The sequence below is a fragment of the Pseudonaja textilis genome, chromosome 3, assembly GCF_049901715.1.
Source record: "Pseudonaja textilis isolate UNSWEBS1 chromosome 3, rPseTex1.2, whole genome shotgun sequence".
Classification (NCBI taxonomy): Eukaryota; Metazoa; Chordata; class Lepidosauria; order Squamata; family Elapidae; genus Pseudonaja; species Pseudonaja textilis.
The window spans coordinates 125,531,051-125,552,446 of NC_141992.1; the positions used below are offsets into that span (position 1 = coordinate 125,531,051).

The 21,396-nt window shown below is 35.2% G+C and overlaps 1 protein-coding gene across 2 annotated transcripts in view; it reads right to left on the bottom strand.

Annotated features, from left to right (window-relative positions):
- Nucleotides 1-917: 917 nt before the first annotated feature.
- The window catches only part of CDH9 (cadherin 9), a 154,007-nt gene continuing 133,528 nt past the window's right edge, over nt 918-21,396 (bottom strand). The window contains exons 8-12 of one of the 2 annotated variants that reach the window (XM_087930735.1): nt 20,430-20,566; nt 18,221-18,342; nt 6,794-6,911; nt 6,445-6,696; nt 918-2,008 (exon numbers count right to left, since the gene is read on the bottom strand). In XM_087930735.1, the coding sequence (XP_087786861.1) occupies nt 1,518-2,008; nt 6,445-6,696; nt 6,794-6,911; nt 18,221-18,342; nt 20,430-20,566 (1,120 nt within the window). In that variant the 3' untranslated portion in view covers nt 918-1,517. The remainder of the gene's footprint in view (nt 2,009-6,444; nt 6,697-6,793; nt 6,912-18,220; nt 18,343-20,429; nt 20,567-21,396) is intronic. The other variant, XM_087930736.1, reaches the window with a different exon arrangement.

The following is a 21,396-nucleotide window of genomic DNA, read 5'->3' on the forward strand; positions in this document are numbered from 1 at the left end:
GATCATTACAGGTCTGGAAAGCAAATGAAAGCTAAAGTACAATCATAAGCACAGTTGGGTTTTCATTTAGGAATAACTTTGCTTGAACACCAAATTGAGGGTTCCAATTGTAGTCATTAAACAAAGATTATCTGTATTATCTTTAAAATGAGCGATGGGGTGAAGGATTTTTGAAAACCTCTTCATAATGAGCCACGGTGGCACAGTAGTTAGAATACAGTACTGCAGGCTACTTCTGCTTACTGCTGACTGCAGTCCAGCAGTTCGAATCTCACCAGGCTCAAGTTTGACTCAGCCTTCCATCCTTCCAAGGTTGGTAAAATGAGGACCCAGTTTGTTGGCAATATGCTGATGCTGTAAACCACTGAGAGAGAGCTGTAAAGCACTATGAAACAGTATATACATCTATTGCTATAATAAACTACTGCATGACATGGAAATCACAAAAGGTAACATGAAAAGTAATCAGATCCATTGATGGAGACAAGTGCTGTTGGATGTGAAGTCATACTTCCCTCATCAAGTATTTTGAGGAAGACCATTGCGATAAGAACCATCATCTAGTCTGAAAATAGTTTTCAGGGCAAAAACAGGGTCTGCATGGAAACATCCTTTCACTCAACTTGAAACATACTACACAGGCTTGAGTAAAGACCACACAAAGCAGAAGTAAATGAAAACATAATCTATTCATAAATTCTAATTTATTTAATAAAAAATACAAAAATATAAATATACATATTTATATTTGTATATATAGATAGAAAAATATGAATCAACACTTACATTTTTAACTCAATAAATATGGCAGTCATATTCATTCTTATTTTTTTAAAGGAGTAATCAGTTTACGTTATTGGATAGAGGACAGTATAGGGGACAGTAGCAAGGAAAGTGAAGTGTTATTTTTTTTAAAAAAAAAAAGTTGCGTTCCCAAAAGTCCTTCTGAAAGGCACAAAAAGCCTTTTAAAGATATTTATCCACCCACCCCAATTAATAATGAATATCCTTTTTCTAACCTCTTAGACAAAAAGGATGAGATATTACTTCTGTCTTAAAAAACAGTTATTTTCATTCACACTGACTTATTAAGCAAACTTTTACTAAAACACACACTTATGTTTTGTTTGTTTGTTTGTTTCCAAGTAAGAGAATATAGGCCACTTTAATCTAATTACAGAGGCATTGATCCCATCAGCAAGAGAGATGAGAAAATACTATTCAGGAATAGTATACTACTCAGAAAATACTATTTTCAGGCTGTGATCCAAGAATCTCCAACATCAATGAGGTGCTCCTTCCATGTAGGACATCTCCCCCTACCCAGTCTCTATAGTTACAAGGAATATTCCATGTGCATATCATGAGACTGTCTGCACAAGGCTGCTGCCTGGCCTCCTCACTCAGGAAAACAAAAAGGAGAGGATGGAGAAGAGAGGAGGGGAGGGGAGGGGAGAGGAAGTCCCTGCTCATGCACAAGAATGCTGGAGCTGCATCAGAAATCTTGAAGGAGGCAGTTAGTCCTGGTCACTCTCATCTCCACCATACATATCTGCTAATTTTTTAAATCGTGGCCCCCAGTCACTCAGATAGTCATAGTCTTGATTTCCACCATCTGCGGTAAGTGATTCCAAAGAACTAAGTGAATTTGCTATAGAATCATTACCCTCATAGGCATATGTTGCTAAAGAGTCATAAGGGGGTGCAGTTGGATCCAAGTCATTTTCCTTTAGTCTCCGATGGATAAAATCTTGGATATCAATGTTTTCCCACAAAGATGCTGTCCTCCTTATCTGGAAAATAGTTTCTGGCATCACATCTCTTCTCATTTTGCTTTCTTCTCTGGCTTCAGGGTTCCTTAGAGTGCCAATATCAAAGGCTTGGGTATCTTCCTCCCCACCTCCTTCATCATTATAGGTGACAATGTTGTCTCGGACATCATCTTTTGAAATGATCAAGGGCTCTTTTTTCCTCTGGTGCTTCATTGCAGCAAACAACACAACCAAAACTGGAAGACAACAGTAACAATACAGATGGGTATTGAGCACTGAGTAGGAAATTAGTGGATTAGGAACAATGTTGGCAAAGCTAAGAACCTTTTACATTCGTTAATTACAACAAGTAAGATTAAGATACATATTACACTCTTAATTAAATGGAGTTAAAAAGAAAAGCTCATTGAAAAGAGCTTCTTTATCAATATAGAATAAACTGCAGGGATTATTCTTTATATATTGTTTGGAGATATAATGGCCAACATATGAGTGGGCTTGTTAAAATGGTTAATCTAACCAAAATATATTTATAGTGCATTCAGAAAGTATTCCGATTCCCTTCACCTTTGTCAATTTTGTTATGCTGCAGCCTGATTTCTAAAATTCTATTTTCACTTTGTCATTATCGGCTACTGAGTAGATTAATGAGAGAAAAAAATGAATTTCAACAACTGTAGAATTAGGCTGCAGCATAACAAAATTGAGAAAAGTGAAGGGAGTCTGAATACTTTTTGAATGCACTGTATTTTTGAGCCCAGAGCAAAGGAGGTTCTCCTGCATGTTATGATATATCCATAGGAACAAGAACTTTAACCTTTAAACCAGATTCCCACTTTCATGGGATGAATTGTATATCTTAATATGCGCATAAGATTTTGTTTAAATCTGACACTGATCAAGCATGAATGGTGAGCAAGATCCATACATATGATATTTACAGTACACATACTTATGAGCCGTGGTGCCACAGTGATTAGAGTTCAATACTACAGGCTACTTCTGCTGACTGCCAGCTGCCTGAAATTTGGCAGTTTGAATCTCATCAGGCTTAAAGTTGACTGAGCCGTCCATCCTTCTGAAGTGAGTAAAATAAGGATCCAAATTATTGGGGGCAATATGCTGACTCTGTAAACTGCTTAGAGAGGGCTGTAAAGCACTGTGAAATGGTATATAAGTCTAAGTGCAATTGCTATTGCTATACCCTAGAACCTAAAAACAGGCAACCTTTTGGTTGTGAAGGCATATTTGAAATTCTGGAGAAATGTCAGAATTACTACCATAAGTATTGCCATGGGATGAGTAGGGCAATTCAGAAAATAGGATAAGGCCAAGCCAGGAAATTAAATTAAATAAAAGAAAAGCAATACAAGCATTTTAAGGCATAGATAACTTTTTAAAAAGCTATATATTTTCTCCACTACACCTAAAAATAAATTGACCTTTCCTCTTTTCTAAAATAATGGCATATTCTCACCTTAATCAGGTGAACTATGCCTCTCCAATCCACATTCCACTCTTTTTAAAAGAAATACATAGAATGATATGATTGTTTTCTCATATATTATATACAATTGTTAATTGAAGTTTTATGTATACATAGTTAATTGGTAAATACACAACAGAATTATCATAGATATGATTAGTAAAATATGTTGTTTAGCTGCATTTTTGTTATGTGATTCCGTTTGAAGAACTCTTTTGGAGTGCTTTTTATATTATATAAATCTGCAAAATGGTAGAAATGAATTCTTTTTCAAGGTCTCATTATCTGTTATCTGGATAATAAGGGCCATCTCTTTTGAAATCTTAGTTTTAAAATAAAATTATGAAAACAATCCATGTCAAAATGGACCCAATGTATTCTATTTTCCATTCAACATGTTGTCAACTGTTATATGCTGTCTATACTTTCCATTCTGTACACAATAGTTTTTATCTGCTTTCTGTGTATTAAAATATTTGTTTTATTTGGGGGTAAGCTCTCTTGAAACCTGCTTTCAATTTCCCCCAAATATCAGTATATCAACTTTGGCCTAGGTTTGCTTTTTACCAATTCTTTTATAAATCAAAACTTGTAAAGTAGTTTTTTTCCCCTTTTTCCATTCGTCCACATTCCTTGTCTGGATCTTCTTAATTTCCTTCTTTTCCCCAGTCTTCCTAGCAATTTCCCTCATAACTATTTCCATTAGGGCAAAAGGAGAATCCTGGAAACACTAGTGGTCAGGTCATCTATGATTATGGTTGCATATGTGTATATTTAGACAATAGCAGCAGGTACCACATTCTTGAAAGTCCTTTTGTATATTTCGTATCCATAGATAACAAATGCCCAAAGAAAGCTTTCAATGTACTGAGAATCATTTAAAATGTTGCAAAAATAAATTGACTAATAAATGCGGGTGGCTTATCTGGTCTGGTCTATTCTGTTCAGAGTGTTTGAATGGAGCAGTGATTTCAGAAGAGCGGGGGAAGGACCCTCACAATGCTTGTTGGAATAATAGTAGGATTCCTTTTCTGTCTTATCTACAGAGTGAGTTCACAGCAGCTCTTTAGTTTACACAGTCAGCTTCCTCTAGTATTGTTCATAGTTGTTATAAGGAGAAATAACATCAAGTGTCATACTTAAAGATTGGCACTTTATTTAAAGAACAGGTTTTAACAGCTTGATTTAAAAACAACATCATGCTATCTCATGACTATGACTATTTGGATGCTTTATGAACTTTTGAATGATCTCCAAAAATGTAATCTGACAGTGTATTTTGAAATCCTTCAACAGTTATATATATTGATTGTTGCTATATCTTTCCATCATCATTATTATTAGTGAATAGCATTATTATAGTAGCCAGGATACCACAATGTTATGGCACAATAGTAGTCTGGCTTGCCAAGGGATCAGACCTGTTATAAGACAAGTTTGCATGCTTCCCAAAGTGTACCACAGGAGGATATGTTCACACCAGAGAAAAAAATGAGCGGGTCTTCCTGTAGCGTCCACCAAGGTCGCCTCCCTTTTCAGAACTGCCTCGCAAGAGGGCACTGCAACCAGGAAAAGTCAGAACCATCAGAAATCTGACTGCCTGCACAGAACACCAGCTCATTGCCCTATTGAAGTGGTACCTATCTACCTACTTGCACAGAATATACGTTCAAACTGTTAGGTGGACAGAAGCTGATGTGGGTGACAAGAGCTTACCCTCCCATGCTGTGCCTATGTTTGAACTGCCAAAGCTGAAATCATCTCCAGCATCATTAAGCCACTGAGCTACCATGTGTCTCATGTCTTTCCATCCAACACACAACACCATCAACATCATCACAAAACAATTCAAACTGTTTTGATTCTACTCTCCATCAGGTTTTTTTTTCTTTTTGAGCACACCTTTTAACTTTTCCTATTAAAATTTTATATTTACAGAAAATGAACTTTCAATTTCAACAAACCAGAAGAACCAAAGACATGAAAAATTATATTTAAAACTTCTGAGTGTGAGAATCAATTTTGGTGTCATCTGACATTTTAATAAACTAAACGCTCAGATTCCATAGTGAAATGTATTGGTTGAATTCATGGAGGTCAAGATGATTAGAGAGTAAAACTCAGGTGCATTCCATAGTCATCTGAGGCGCAATAATTCAGTGTAACAAATATAGTGAATTTTGATACCAGTTAACCAGATGGGATCTTGAACTTTAACAATTGTACAGTATATAACATATGATTATTTTAAAGAGTAAATGGATGTCTGTTTTGCAATAAGGATAATGATGGGGTTTTGATTTTAGTAATACAAATATCACCAGTGTGATAAGCAGCTGATTTTGGTAGATTTATTACTGAGTAAAACTATCTTCATGAGATGAAAGGAGATCCTGACATAAGTTGCCCTGAACCTCTAGAGAAATAGCAGGTGATAAATCTAAATAACTATTTTTTTAAAAAAAATACAAACTTTAATTTCTAGCAAGCAGCAATTTATTGCTATCAACAGCAGTTCTCATCTACCCGGGACCTTAGAACATGCAGTACTAATGAATAAAATTGTTTACACATTAAGTATCTGGCGGAATCTCAATGTTTGTTTGTTTTTTGAAACTTTAGAGATTTGAAATGAGATATCAATCAGAAATAAAATGAGTACTACATTACTGTTGAATATAAAAATGACATCTGAGTCATGCCATCATCAATATCAGAACTATCTTTAGAAATACTCCATTTTAAAACCAATCTTTAAATAAGACCAAACTGCTTGCAATAACTAAGCCAACAAGCTTGATTTTACAAACTAAGAATTCTCCAGCACCTAAATGCTGGAGAACTTATCATTCTATTTATGGTAGTCCACCAGTATCTCAGCTAATCTTGGGATTGTGCTGCATCTTTGGCTTTACAAGACTGAGAGTTCTCCAGCACCTAAATGCTGGAGAACTTACTGTTTGTGAAAGCCTGGATCAGGACTGTCAAACTCGCATCACGTGATGTATTGGGACTTTTTTCCCCTTCACTAAACCAGGCCTGGTGAGCGTGTGATGCATCCCGGCCATGGGCTGCAAGTTTGACAGTCCTGGCCTGGATTAAGGAGATAGCGAATTCTTCTGAAAATGTAGTCTCTTTGAAACAATATCCAGGTACAAAGAAGGAAAAAGGAAATGGTCCACTTACTCAACAGAATAATAATGCACAGCAGAATGGCAATGAGTGCACCTGTGCTAAGGCCTGCCGGAAGGAGCAAAGCTTCAGCATTACAAGACTGCATATTTCCCCTGCTGTCACAGGCACACACTTTGATGCTCAGTGTGCCTGTACTGCTCTGGATGGGGTAGTCATTGTCAAATATTATTACTGGCAAGAGATAGGTGCTCATTTTATTGCGGCTATATCCATTCCGTCTGGTTACAACGCCTGCTGTGTTATCTGTACCAGAAGAACCAAAGACATGGAAAATTATATTTAAAACATTGTCAGCAAAGGAATCATTATATAACATAGAGAACCTATAATTAAAACCTACCTTTATTATCCACAATAGAGAAGTTTGGATGGACTGTGTACTCTGGCACTAGTTCAAAAAAAAATTTGTGTCCACGTGGTGGTTCATCTTTATCCACAGCACTAACAGTTTGTATCAGCTGCAAGGAAATAATTATATGTTGTCAGGTATATAAGTGTTACATCTTTTGCTTGTAACATAATCTGTTCAGATAAATACCAGTAGCAGTTTAGAAAGAACCACATGAATGAACTTTTACTATGGTTTAACAGATCTACATATAAAGGAGCAGTAGCACAATTTCCCACCGTTGTGAGGGAGTGTTCCTTGTGGTTATCTATCTGTTGCTCAAACATAATAGCTTTCAAGCAAAGGGGCAAATAATTCTGTGGGTTGCAGAAAACTAATATGATTTATTAAAAAAAAAACAGATGCCCAATTTTACCATTACCAAAGTTCCAAAGTTCCAAATCACAGGAATGTTTGGGTATATCATAAGCTGTATTCACAGTTCAAGTGGGGCAAGAAGGAAACTTAACATTAAGCTAGAATCCTATATGTGAACCATAGCATATTGCCCAGAATATTTTGAAGTGTGCAGGATGTTTATGATAGATGTTTCTTTCTTCTTTATAAAAGTCATTTTCTATCTTTTATTAATTATTGTACTTTCCATATATAATAATCAAGTTCTACAGAGGAATTATTGAGTCTATCATCTGCACCTCTATAACTGTCTGGTTTGGTTCTGAAACCCAACAGGACAGACACAGACTTCAGAGGATAGGACTGCAGAAAAAACAATTACTACCAATCTGCCTTCAGTCGAGGACCTGTATACTGTACGAGTCAAAAAGAGGGCTGTGAAAATATTTACAGACCTCTCACATCCCAGACATAAACTGTTTCAACTCCTTCCCTCAAAACGACGCTTTAGAGCACTGCACACCAGAACAACTAGACACAAGAACAGTTTTTTCTGAAAGCCATCAATCTGCTAAACAAATAATTCCCTCAACACTGTTCAACTATTACAAAGTCTGCACTACTATTACTGTTAATCTTCTCATCACTCCTTATCACCCATACCCTCCTACTTGTGACTGTATGACTGTAACTTTGTCGCTTGTATACTTATGATTTATATTGACTGTTTCCTAGTATGATTTCATTGCTTATTGTACCCTATGACTATCATTAAGTGTTGTACCTTATGATTCTCAAATCTTAATGAATGTATCTTTTGTTATATGTATACTGGGAGTATTTACACCAAGACATTCTATTCTATTCTATTCTATTCTATTCTATTCTATTCTATTCTATTCTATTCTATTCTATTCTATTCTATTCTATTCTACTCTACTCTACTCTACTCTACTCTACTCTACTCTACTCTACTATCTGGATGAGTGGTATGCAGGTGCATGAAACATCTATAACACAAATTATAAAACAATGGCAGCAAAACTATACAAAAAATATTAACAACAGGAGTTGAAAACCATCAGCAACACATAAACCAAATTTAAAACTAGCAGCAGCTGCAGGGAAAAAAAAGTATAAGACCTAAGAGGATTGGGAGGGGAAAAAAATCATTAGTGCTCCAAAGACTTGAATATTAGGCAAGTTTTTCTTAGGAAGTCATTTTACTAAAGATGTCCAAGATCTGCAGTAGCAGGAACTTTGGACAGAGGAAGAACAATGACCTAATATGTTAAGATATACCAGGGATTGTGGTGGTGGTGTTACAGGATAAACTGGCAGCCTGGATCCAATCCAGTTATGTCTTTCAGCTAAAAATCAGCACCATATTTCATACCAATTCAAACTGATGGTTAGTGCAGTTGTCAAACTCCAAAGTGCAAAGTACAATCATCTTAGTTATTTCCATTTAACAGGTTTTTTTCCTACTTAAAAATAAAAATAAACTCTTCCTCCTCCAAACATCCCCCAACTTGAAATTGTCAGGCTTCTTGCCCCCCCAAAAAAAAAAAAAAAAAGGCAATCCCATGCTTAACACAGTAAGATAAATCAAATGGGCTGTGTGCTGAACTATGGAAAAGATTCTTTCTGGAAAGTAGCTAACTGGCTGGTATAGAATACTAAATTAACCAGCACTCCATCCAAAATGCTACTGGTGGTAATGATGGATTGACTCTCATTCACAAGGAATATTTTTTGTCTGTCCTGTATCTCAGATTAATGACTCTAATTCATCCCACTGCTTTGTCCAAGTATTGGATGAAAGCATCAGCTGTTTCATTTATTCCAGAAGAACCTTTTCTTGACACTCTTGAGTCTCCTTTTCCACAGTGTCCCTACTGGAAGAATGGGAAGGCAACTATTTCTGGAGGACAGAATCCGATAACATTGCCTTTTATTAATCCTCTACTCTCTGTTAAAATGACCCCAGGACTTGTCTTTTGTTCTAAAATACACTTTTCCATTTTATGTTGCCTCAAGTGCATTTCAGATAACACATGTCAGCAGTTCATTGACTACTCTGTAGAGAAAATAATGCCTCTTCAACTGACTCTGTGCTTACCAATGCTTTCTCTTTCCTTGTAAGTCTGCATATATCATTTCTGTAATAACATAATGGTTGCAACTCTTGCTTTATAAATAGAATATTGCTGATTATAAAGCTGGCAGATTTTTTTAATTATTATTTTTACTCTTTGATTTTTTTTTTAAAGGGATTCCACCCCTGCCCCCATCTCTTTTATGTCTGATATTGCCAACTATACAGGTACCTAGCAGGTAAAGACAAAAAGCTCAAAGAAAGAAAATTAGTATTAAAAATAAATTATACCAAGTTTTGAACCAGCAACCTACTATTCAGAAGGTAAGGGCTTTAGCCACAGTGAAAGTATAGCAGTCATTGTAATAATGATTCTAAACAGCATGAGAAAAATATAACGGAATAAAAAAAGTATTTTTATTCTGTTATATTTAAATTTATTTTATATTTATATTCATATATAAAAAAGTATTTTTATACATGCACATGCATTTTTGATGCTTTATGTTTGTGTGTGTGTACACAAACATATATACACATATATTTAAGTTTATTAAATAAAGTTTAAGTAAGTTTAAGTGTATTTGATGTTTGTGTGTGTGTGTGTACATGGCCCCAAGCACAAACACATACAAATATATATGCCCAGGAATACACCCAGAGGAAGGAATGTTGTTGGGAATTACTTTCCTGGAAGAAAAACGTAGAAGAGGACAACAACAAGGAAGGACAATTGCAAGCTGTTGCCAAAATATTTTTCTACAGGATTTCTTAGGCTGTCTTAGAGTCAGGTCGGCCTGAACACAACTTAAATGATAAAAAATGTGGATATGCTGGCTATGGCATACACTTAAAAGGAGACCAGGAAGCCTGTAACTGTGGAGTTTGTCTGGCAAGAACAAAGAATGTTTATTCACAGGGAATATGCAGGTGTAAAGCTTGTAATTCTGTGTGGTTAGAAAGCTGTGTGGTTAGAAAGTAACAAAGAGTTAGACATCTTGCAGACCTCAGCTAGAAGTTAGGAATAGAGATGGCCAGGAGCAAATAGAATGTGTATTAGATAACTCCTGAAGCATTCATTAGCTAAGACCTATGATTAGGGATGGCTGGAGACCAATAGAATAATTGTTAGATGTTTATTAGATGATATTTCTCAAATATCTCGCCTTAGCCTGACTTCTGCTTTAGTGAAAATATATAAAGCTTTCTTAATCTTTTTTTTCTGGGTTCTTGGCATTTTGGCCAGGACTCCTTTTCTTGGAGTGCTTCAATAAGCTTCAATAAAAGGAAACAAAAGCTGCACCTTATACCTGATGTCCTTCATCGACCTCGGTACCATGGTCAGACTTGAATTGAAGACAACAGTGCAGGAGAGCAGTAATATAAAAACTATAAACCTAATAAAACAATAAACCATAAACATAACAAGGCAATATTTGAAGCAGATCTTGCTCAAACTGCTTAATATCCAAAGGTTTCTACAGAAGGCCAAAAAAGGGTGAAGACCATTCTTGAACTAATTTCTTTTTAAAAAGAGGGCAAGCACTGAGAACACCAATCTTCATATCGTATCTCCTTACAGGAAGGCTTTCAACATATATCCTCTTTGAACCCTATTCAGCAGATAGAAATGCATGTGTGCATAAGTGTATGTATATTTTCATGGCTTTTCTTTAGAAGCTGAAGGTGGCATTGCATTTTCTTCTCCCAATAACAATCCTATGAGGTATATGCAGCTAAGAAAGTGTGACTCCCCAGAGTCTTCCAGAAAGCCCACGTTGTTGAGGGATGAACTTGAACCTGTCCTGCTATCAGCCCAACATCTTAATCCTATATAATTTTGGCTCATATTGATTTCACAGTGTTTGATGTTGCTTTGCTTTTGCTCTATAAAATGTTGATATAGAGATTGTTAATCATATACTTTTTTTCCCAAATGTAAAGTGGTTCTTTTCTTGTTCGTTTCTTTGATAATACACTTATGGACATGGCTTTTGTATTCATTTTTTTTCAGAAAGAACCAATTCTTCTGTACAGTTTGAATAGAGATAGAGGCTAGCAGTCTCCATTCAGTGCCTTTTGTTTGTGTTGTAGTGCAGTCTATTTTGGAAGAGCATGAAACTCTACTCATACAAAAACTTGCAATAGATTTGTCATTCTATTTTTTTCCCCTTTGCTGTTTGTGACATAAATCTTATATTAGGAATACTGATCCAAATTGCTATTCTCAAATATGTGAAACTCCAATTTCATTTTTCCCCAGATAACTTATGACAGTTAGCTAAGGCTGATTGCAATAGTCATATAAAATACCTTGAACATACCAGGTTGGAGGAGTTGTTGAAACACAAACTTATAAAGATGAAAAAAAAAAAAGGAAATAACTACCTACGCCCCCACCCTGAAAAAAATAGAGTTTAGAAGGAAAGGTTACTGTTGAAGGATACAAACCATGCATATAATATGCCATAACTATATACTATATCTGCAACACTTTAATAAAGATATCTGGCAGGGACCACAAATGTACAGGCATAAAAATAGGCCAAATACTCAGTGAACAAGGAAATAGGTTCAATTGTATTTCTGAATATTATTTACTCTTACTAACTTATATAAGATGTATAAGATAATTGTATAATGTATAAGTAATACTCTTATTTCCTCTTTTTTTTAAAAAGGGTTTGCCATTCTTTCTAATAAGAACAGTATTTGGAACAAAGATACAATCCCTCACTGGTTGACTGATTATGTGCCATTAAGTTGCTGCTGATCTTAGCAATCATATAGATAGATGTTCTTCAAGATAACATGCATTACAGATTTCTCAAGAGTGCTTGACCACAACATGTCTATGATATATTTTGAGATACTCATTTGCTCTCTGAGTGTCTTGAGAACTCTGGATTGATTTGTCCAATGACCTATTTATTTTACTGTGTTGTTTTGGCTAACACAAAATCTGCCTCTTGCACATCTTCCCTTCAGCAGGTTCTGACCAGTTCTGAAGGACTGGTAGTGGAAATTTTGAGTAGTTCGGAGAACCAGCAAATACCACCTCTGCCTGGAGATTTTACAGTATCCTTCCCCTGCCATGCTCACCAAGCCACGCCCACAGAACCAGTAGTAAAATTTTTTGAATCCCACCACTTACCTCCCTCATACCTTCAACCACCTTCACAGATCTCCACTGCACCTCTTGTGCAATCTCTTGCACACATTCCCCGACCTGCACTAAGTCTGTTGTGTAGGTTCTTGGACTCTCTCCTCTCATGTACTCCTTGTATCCTCCCCAACCCATGCTGTACCCCTTTCACCCCACAACATGCCTCTGACACACTTGTCATTTTAAAACATAGTTCCTAGTTTGCAACAAGATTGGTTCTTCTAGTTTACTCTCAGCTACATAAGAAATAGCCTAAGATCTAATAAATTGTCATGGTAACCCCTTTGCTAAGACATTATAGTCCATCTAAACTATTATAACAGAACAGAATATAATTATTTATTGGCCAAGTGTGATCAGGAATTTGTCTCTGGTGCATAAGCTCACACTGTACATATAAACAGCAAGTAATAGGTCATAGGTCATATATGTTGATAGATGGACAACTATGGCTGGTCAACCAGGGTGAGTAAATAACAATATGAGTGTCCTGGCACTAATACATAATAGTGGTATTATGTCATTGCATACATTTAGTACCATTTCTGTTTGTTACAGAAGCCACTGTAATGTAATTTACCTCCTTAATCATACTTTTCCCACTTTCTTGAAAAACTTCAATGCTAGCTTTTTGTAACCACAAGGACTAGAAAAAGTGATATATCATCAGTCAAAATGATTGGTTTCTGAATAACAGTCATTCTTAGGTATTAACTATATTTTATCTTTTCAATCTTTATATAATTTACCATATAAATGCACTGTCCCTTTCTGCTTATAGTAACACTATTTTATATGTAGGTCTTCTGATAGAGGAAAATTCCCATTCATCCTCCCACTTAATAGAGTTATGGAAAGACCATGAATAAAGATATGGCAGTAAGCACTCCAAATTTTGAATATATATTGTAAAGTACTGCCATTGTTCACAAAAGAACCATGTTGTGAAAGATTATTTTTGCTTTAAATTGGTGGTTTTGCTTTTCAGAATTGCTGTTACTGCTTTAATTCAACCTAGGTTGACATCTGCAGGCACAATAAGCCAGATAGGAGTCTAAAAACTGTCAACAATTTTAATTCCTCTGTCAAGACAAAGCTTTACAACCTTTCCTGAAGCACTGTATTAAGAAAAGTTCTCCCATACATATATCAAATCAATTATTTACCAATTTGTAGATGCTCACAAAATCAAGATAGGTAAGTGAATTAGGGAGACTAGTAATAAGATCACTTATAGTTCCAGAGAGTGGAAGGAGGAATTGTCCTCATAGTTAAATTTTATCTATTTGTTTTAGGAAAATTAGCTCCATTTTACCAAATGTCAATTCTTTCAGGTCTTGTTGAAATAACCTTGATTTTTTTTGTGAATATATATTTTTATTGTTTACATATGAATATGTTGCAAACAGTGTATTTGGACATGGAATTTTAATTGCCATAAAATAGAAGTGAAAAACAAAATAACAAATTTATATATATAAATTTTTATACAAAAATTTCTCACCATCATATAATATGACAACTCCTCTATCATTCTAATGCTTACATTCCTCTGTCTATAATACAAACAGTATCTCTTTCCAGGTTTCCCTCACCTGATTCTTTCATCTTCAAATTCTACCCCGTGTTTCTAACCAATGATAAAACCTATTCCATATTAAGTAGCATTCTGTATTTACCTTGACATTTTTATTGTTAGATTTTTAAAGATGTTTTATTCCCGCCTTTATGATTTTTAGAAATAAATCAGGCAGTGAACATATCCAACATTCCTTCCTCCTCCTATTTTCCCCACAACAAACCCATCAGATGAGCTGAGTTGAAAGAGAGTGACTGGTGCAAATTCGAATAAGTTGGCTTTCATGCTTTAATCAGGATTAGAACTCACAGTCTCCTGATTTTTTAATGAGTGCCTTAACAATTGGATTGAACTCAATGATCATGACAATATATAAAACATACATTAAAGGAAACTGATTCTATAAATACCAGATTTTAAATAATTATTTTTTATGAAGATATGGCCTTATAGAAGAACATTCCTCACTTAAGTTAATTTGTTGTTTTTTAACAAAATGAAATAAAAAGTAAAAATGATATAAAGTATATAGCAAGCTGCAAGCCCATAGGCTTTACAGATATATAAAGATGAGACCATTACTGAAAATCAAAGGATATAAATAACGGACATGTGAATAGAATCTAGACATTTTATAAAAAGAAACTCTTCCAGACAATTGCAAAGACAACATATTTAATTGAAAAAAAATCTCAAAGTTTAGATCTGAGATGGAGTGAAAGTTAATGAACTCTTTTGTACAAGAGGTTATATTGGAAGATGGGACATTGTACTCCCAAATATGTTACTTCTACTGTGTCAATGGAGGAAAAACCTATGGTTTAGTATGATTCAAAGATCATTTGACCAATCCAAAGGACCAATCCCCCACCTCTTGGTAAAGCCTTGATAAGGCCACCCCGGGAAGCCACCTAGGAAGTGGTGTCAAACTTCTCAAAAGTAATATCAGGAGGCAGTGTAAGTGATACAAAAAGACAAAGTGTTTATATCATCTATGCATTTTAATTTCTGTATTTAGTTTCCTTTTTGGTAAATGTTGTCTTTATCGTAAATAAGAACTAGGAAAGCTTTACATTTCAGTGTTTTGAATACTAGTAGAAAATGAAAGATTTCTTTCATGGTTGTCTGTTACAAGCCACAATGACATTAAAATGATGAGTTATATCCCATGACATCACAGCACAAAAGATATGATTGTGCATTCTGCATAGTTGCATTATGTTGCCTGTCAGAAATAAGTAAATCACACCCATGTTGTTTTTTCATTCTAAAATTGCATAAGGCCTACAATTCTCCCTTTTCCTTCAAATAATGGTTCCTGCATTTTTCTAAAAATAAGAGTAAACTGTGAGTAACATCAGAAAACAAAAAAATTGTTAAGCCGCAATACTTACATTCCACTCTGTCTAACCCAGGGCTGTCAAACTCTTGGACCATGGGCCAGGTGCATCATTTGCTAACCATGCCCATGCCTGGTTTAGAGAAGGGGAAAAAAGTCCTGATACATAATGTGATGCTGCCATGATGATGTGAGTTTGACACCCCTACTCTAAGTTGAGTTCATTGTGTAAATAGAGCCAAGCTCTAACTAATATCTGAACTCTGACTAAGGGGGGACATTAAAGTTACTTCAGTCAGCCTGATCTCAAGTGAGCTAAGAAGCTGGAGAGTTAAGTCAAGTCACAGCATATGGAGGAAGTTATTGAAAATGCTGTTGAGGAATGCAAAGGCCTGTTTATCTCCTTCAGAATTCTTAGTGGGGCAACTTCATTGAGGTTGCCTGAACATAAATTTTACCTCTACAAAATCAATTAATTAATCAGAGGTAAGCTAAATAACTAAACAATCCTTTAGCCAGCTGACAGCCCTGCTCTAAAAAAGGACATTTGTTTGTATGTAAGTGTGCATTAGTAATCAGCCAAGCATATAATTCTTCCTATCTACCTGAACTAGCTATTGATTTTCTGTTCCATATGTGATGCCCTTAAAAAGAAGACTTTTTCCCCCATTGCAAAGCATTCTTAGTTGACCTGATGCCAGTATCTATGCAGAGAACACAAACTGTGCTCCCTAACACATTGCTGACCCTTATCAAGCCAGTTGAAACACGACAGCCAAATTACAATGCTTAATATGATAGAAGGAAAAGACCATTCACAGCACAAGTGGTAATAATATCATTGATTTGTTCTACAACATCTTTAAATGGAATTTTGTTCATTTCTCAGGGCTTGTACCTCATAAACACAAGTAGGAAAAGGCGAGGGTGTGATCCATGATTGATTGTTGAATGTCAATTTGCAGGAAAAGTGGTAATAAAAGTGTGATTAAAAAAAAAACAATTGAAGTTTTATTTTTATTTTTTTAAATACCCAACTTTTGGGGGAGGCCAATTGGATTTTTGAGTTTACATGTATAGAAATAATTAAAGGAAGCGTCTCTTTTCCCTATAAATGCAATTTTTAAGGTTGTGTATGCTTTAAAAATAATTTAGAAATCTTTGGAAGCTCAAGATCACGCTGTGCTACTAAGCACACATGTCTTTTTTCAGGCTTCTTTGTAAGCCTGATAAGATTTCAAATGACCACACAGAGAAAGAGAAAAATAAAAGAGAGAAGGAGAAAACAGTCAGGAGAAAGATGAACAAAACACACACAGGCCAACAGTTGTGTGACTTCAACAAAAACAAATGGTGTATATGTATGTATGTATGTATGTATGTATGTATGTATGTATGTATGTATGTATGTATACAAGTACATCCACACACACATTGGAATCTTATTTGGACTAGAGAAGTGTGGCCAGTTGTTAGTCAATAGAGAGAGAATAGTTAAGACCGATAGGGTGGAACTACCAGTGGCAGACATATAGCAGACATATAGACCATCTTGAAATACCTTGGTATCCCAAAATAAGTTAGTATCCCTCAAATACCAAGAAATCCCAAATACCTTGATATCTCACATGGGAACCATGATGAGAACGAAGTTAGCAACCTCTAAGAACCAACAAAGGATAAGCAGGCCTTGAAGAGTCAGTTTAATGAGAACAAGTTCCATGACATTGACGTGTATGCCCTACCAGTTATCAGATTCCCTGTCAGTATAATGAATTGGCCAAAGGGAGGACATGAAGGCTGCTGATGTGAAAGTCCAGAAGTTCCTCACAATGTACAGAACATCCATCCCAAGTCAGAAATTGTACATCAGCCAGAAAGAAGGTGGGCAGGATCTTGTGAGTGTTGAAGCCACCATCCTGAATAAAACCCAAAGTATCTTGGAATGCCTTGGTAAGATGGCACCAAAAGAACCACAAGCAACTTCTTCTGGGACACCTACTGTATATCAGGCAGATTGAGATGGGTTGAAGTTGATTGTCCTGGAATACTTCATACAGAAGTCATCTAGGACTTCAAAGGTCAAAATAGTCATTTAAATTGCACTCAGAAGCCAATAGAAAGGCAATACAAAGGACCAAAACACAGGTGTAATGTGTTTCTATTCAGCAAGTATTTTTGAACAGCTAGGGTACTGTATTTTGAACTAGCCCAAACTTTTGAAGGTAGTCCCAGGTAGAGTGCATTCCAGATGTAATTACAAGGCTGTCTTTCCCCCACTTGAAATCAACTTGTCCACCCAGCTGATAATTCCTTAATGAAGTATGGGAATCTGAGGCCCAAACACAGTTTCTCAGTCATCAAGTAATTAGAGTATTAGCCCTGGTTTGTTTGTTTTTTTTTTTTTTTGGGGGGGACTATGTCCTTCTCGTAGTTGGATTATCTAGCTTCTTCGATGATAGATGTCCAAAACTTGACTAAAGCAGAACATTTGTGTAATATGCTTGGAAATTAGTATGATGGTGTTTAGTTTATGATTCTGTTCTTGAACTTTAAATTATTAGTTTAATTTTTTATTGGTAAGGACACACATAATTCTATACACGTTTATATTACTGTTAACTTCTGAAAGCTGTTATGTATTGCCATAAAATCAAATCAATCAATAGCATGGGGACCACATCTGCTTTCTTTTATTCAGAACTTTGATGAAGCAAAGTAGTTGTTACTGTTAAGACTACTGAAATATAGCGTAATTTTTTAAAAATAATAAATTCATTTTTATAATTGAGACAGAGAAAAATGCAGTTAATCAGACATGATAATATTTGATGTATTACCTGTCCTGCTTTTGCATTCTCGCAAACAAAAATTTCATAGAACTTGGCAAACTCTGGGGCATGATCATTTATATCCAAAATCCGAATGAAGATGGGAGTCTGAGTACTTTGTTTTGGATTGCCTGAAACAAAATGGACAAGATGGAATTTGATCATAATATTGTATCACTTCTTTTCTTGAGATTCAAGAATAAGTGTCAGTGCCTATATTGTAAGCATGGCACCTCTCAAAGTACACTTTAGAAATGTCATTCTGAAATAATACATTAGCAAAATTTAATAAAATGTATTCCAAGAATTAAGAGCACTTTCATGGCCACAGAGGAGTAAATAATGAAATATGAAATATGCCTCATGACATATTGACACAAACTCCATTTTTCTTAATTCATGAGTTTCATGCAGTAGGTAGGGGCAGAGCTTGCATTGTGATATCATAATGCTGTTCTGTCATTTTTGTCAAAAGCTCCATTTGCTACAGTTGTCTGTGGGACTTCAAAATATTTCTTTGGCAGAAGGAGAGAGTATATAGATTCAGGGCAATCCTATATATCTAAATTCAGACCTTTCCATTTTCAACTGAATTTCTTACCAAGTGCATTTTTTTTAGTGTAGGTAGGACTAAAGATATTAAAGTCTTTATTTTGGCCTTAGCTGTCAAGGGTTCTAAGCAATCAAGACATTTCCAAAGTTATCCCAGCCAAACTGTTTTTGATTGTGGCAATATAGAAATTTAATACAGTAATAAATGGCAATATTAACATTTCATATCAAAGCTGAAACCCAATACACTTTCCCATTGAGTATATAGGACTTTCTTCCAAATAAATTTGTACAGGGACTAGGCCTTGTCATCACTTTTTAGAAATTCTGTCTAATTGCAGCAGCCCCAAGTTTTTACTCTCATAGACTAGAGAGAGCCTATTAACTTTGATGCAAAAATGCAAGAGAAGATCTAATGCTCACCATGACAGATGTACTTTGCAAAAAAAAAAAAAAAATCACTTTCTCAAAGGTGCTTTTTCTGGAGCCTTTCTTGTTTTTTCTTTAAAGATGTTTTGCTGGAGAATGGAAGGGTTTGTATTCCTTGAAGACAGTTGGTCTTTTACATCCTTTTAGAAGGTTGTTGAAGCACTTGGAGGTTTATCTGTGTCCTCAGGGTCACCTGAGTAGTGCTCCTGGTTTCTGTAGTCTGCAATCCCCCCTCCCAGAAATCCATTCCTACTCCCAAACCATTCCAAGGGTGTTCATCTCAAATTGTATAGCTAAAAGTCTGTAGAGATTCTCAGTCATCCAGGTCATGGAAGGATTCCATTCCCCACTATCCTGTCAGAGCTGAGGAAGCTTCTTGGATGAGAAGTGAAACATCTTCAGAGAAAAAAACAAGAAGTTGTCTCCTGAAAAAGCATCTTTGGAACAACCATGACTTGGATGACTAAGAATCTCTACAGAAAAATTGCAGGTTCAATTTTCAGTATTTTCAATTCAGATGATCAAAGTTCCACCTTTAAACTGTGGGCAGTTGTATATAATAAGTCAGATAAACTGTCTCTTCAATTTAAAACCAATAGGTGGAACATTCTGGTACGGTGTTGAGAAACCATGCAAAATTGCTCACCATGTTTGCCACAATAACTTTGTCAAGCAAAATAGTTATGTGTTCTCTATTGAGCACTGACCAGTAAAAGACCTGTTAAAGCAATTTCAAGCTAGTTTAAAACTATTACCCATTTTCTCACTAGATTTTATGGCTATATCATGTATTTTTACTTTCCTTGTCTTTTTTTTTTTAAATCATTTTCAGGATTATTAACAAATGCTGGAAAACTAACAAAACAAACAAATCTAGCATGTCTTGAAGAGAAAAAGTATACAAGGATTTGTTTTCCATAGGTCTGGACTGCCATCTAGTTGCAGCTTGGATATTTGAAACCCATATTTGGTAGCCTTGAAAATGTTTATTTTCCATCTTTATTAGCATTTAAAATGCACTAATAATACATATTGTATTGTAAATGAATTCGAAAAAACCTGTAAGTATAATCACATTGGGTGTCATGTTGTGTAAGCAAAAATAGTAGAACATACATTTGATTGCTGGGAATAAAGTCATAGATCACATAAATAATAATGCATGGATAAAATTTAAGCATTTAACATAAGATTTCCTCCTCTTCCTTTCAAACTTTGTAGTGTACATACAACTTACTAATTTCAGTTGCAACAACAGTGAGGTTATGCCATGGGGCCGCTTCTCGATCAATGCTCTTAGAAACAAATATGGAACCATTTCCTGAGTAGATGTTGAATATTCTGTCGAAATCAGTGTGGCGATCCAAAGAATATCTACCAAATGGTAAAACAAATCTTACTATCTTCTGTTATAACACTGTTTTGGTTTTCGTTGTTTTAAGAAAGGCTTAAGTAACTGTACACTTTTAAAAGTTCATGCATTTAATAATATAGCGTTAGCAATGGAGATTGTTCACTTTTTAATTTAAAGAAATAAAATGTATTTATTGATTGATTTGCAGAACTTTATTTACTGTTCAACTCAAATTACTCTTGGCATTTTTCCTGGAGCAAACAGAAAACAGAAGAAAATGCAAAGAAATAGAAGAAAAGTCAAATAGAAGAAAAGTCAACATATATATAATACTAAATATATCTAATACTGTTTTTTATTTTTATTTTCATGTATCAGTTAAACATACACTTCCACAGAACAGCAAAAAAGAAAGAACTCAAGCATTTCAAAAACCTAAGCCATTCTGCTGTATTTGTAATCTTACACAGCCATGTCAAAATACAATATGCATATGCAATGTTGTTATGGATACCAGTTTTGATACTGCCATTAGATGTCAGAAGTGTGCCAGTGTCTGGCTTAGGATGTGTGCTTGTATTTTTTCATAAACCTTTCTCTTATTCTGATTTACTTTCCAAACAGATGCAATGACAACATACAAAAACAGTCAAAAGATGTGTCCAAAAAATTAATTCTGGTAGCTGGAGTTTCCACTCTAATTAATGCTAAATTCTGAAGAACCTAACTATAATTCAGTTGCAGGGTGAGATGCTCAGTTTTAATGGGAAATTTCCTGAGGTTTTGAGAACCCAGAGAGGAAAATTCTGTTTTTTTTAATGCATTTGCCTAAGTTGTTTCTTTATTGCAA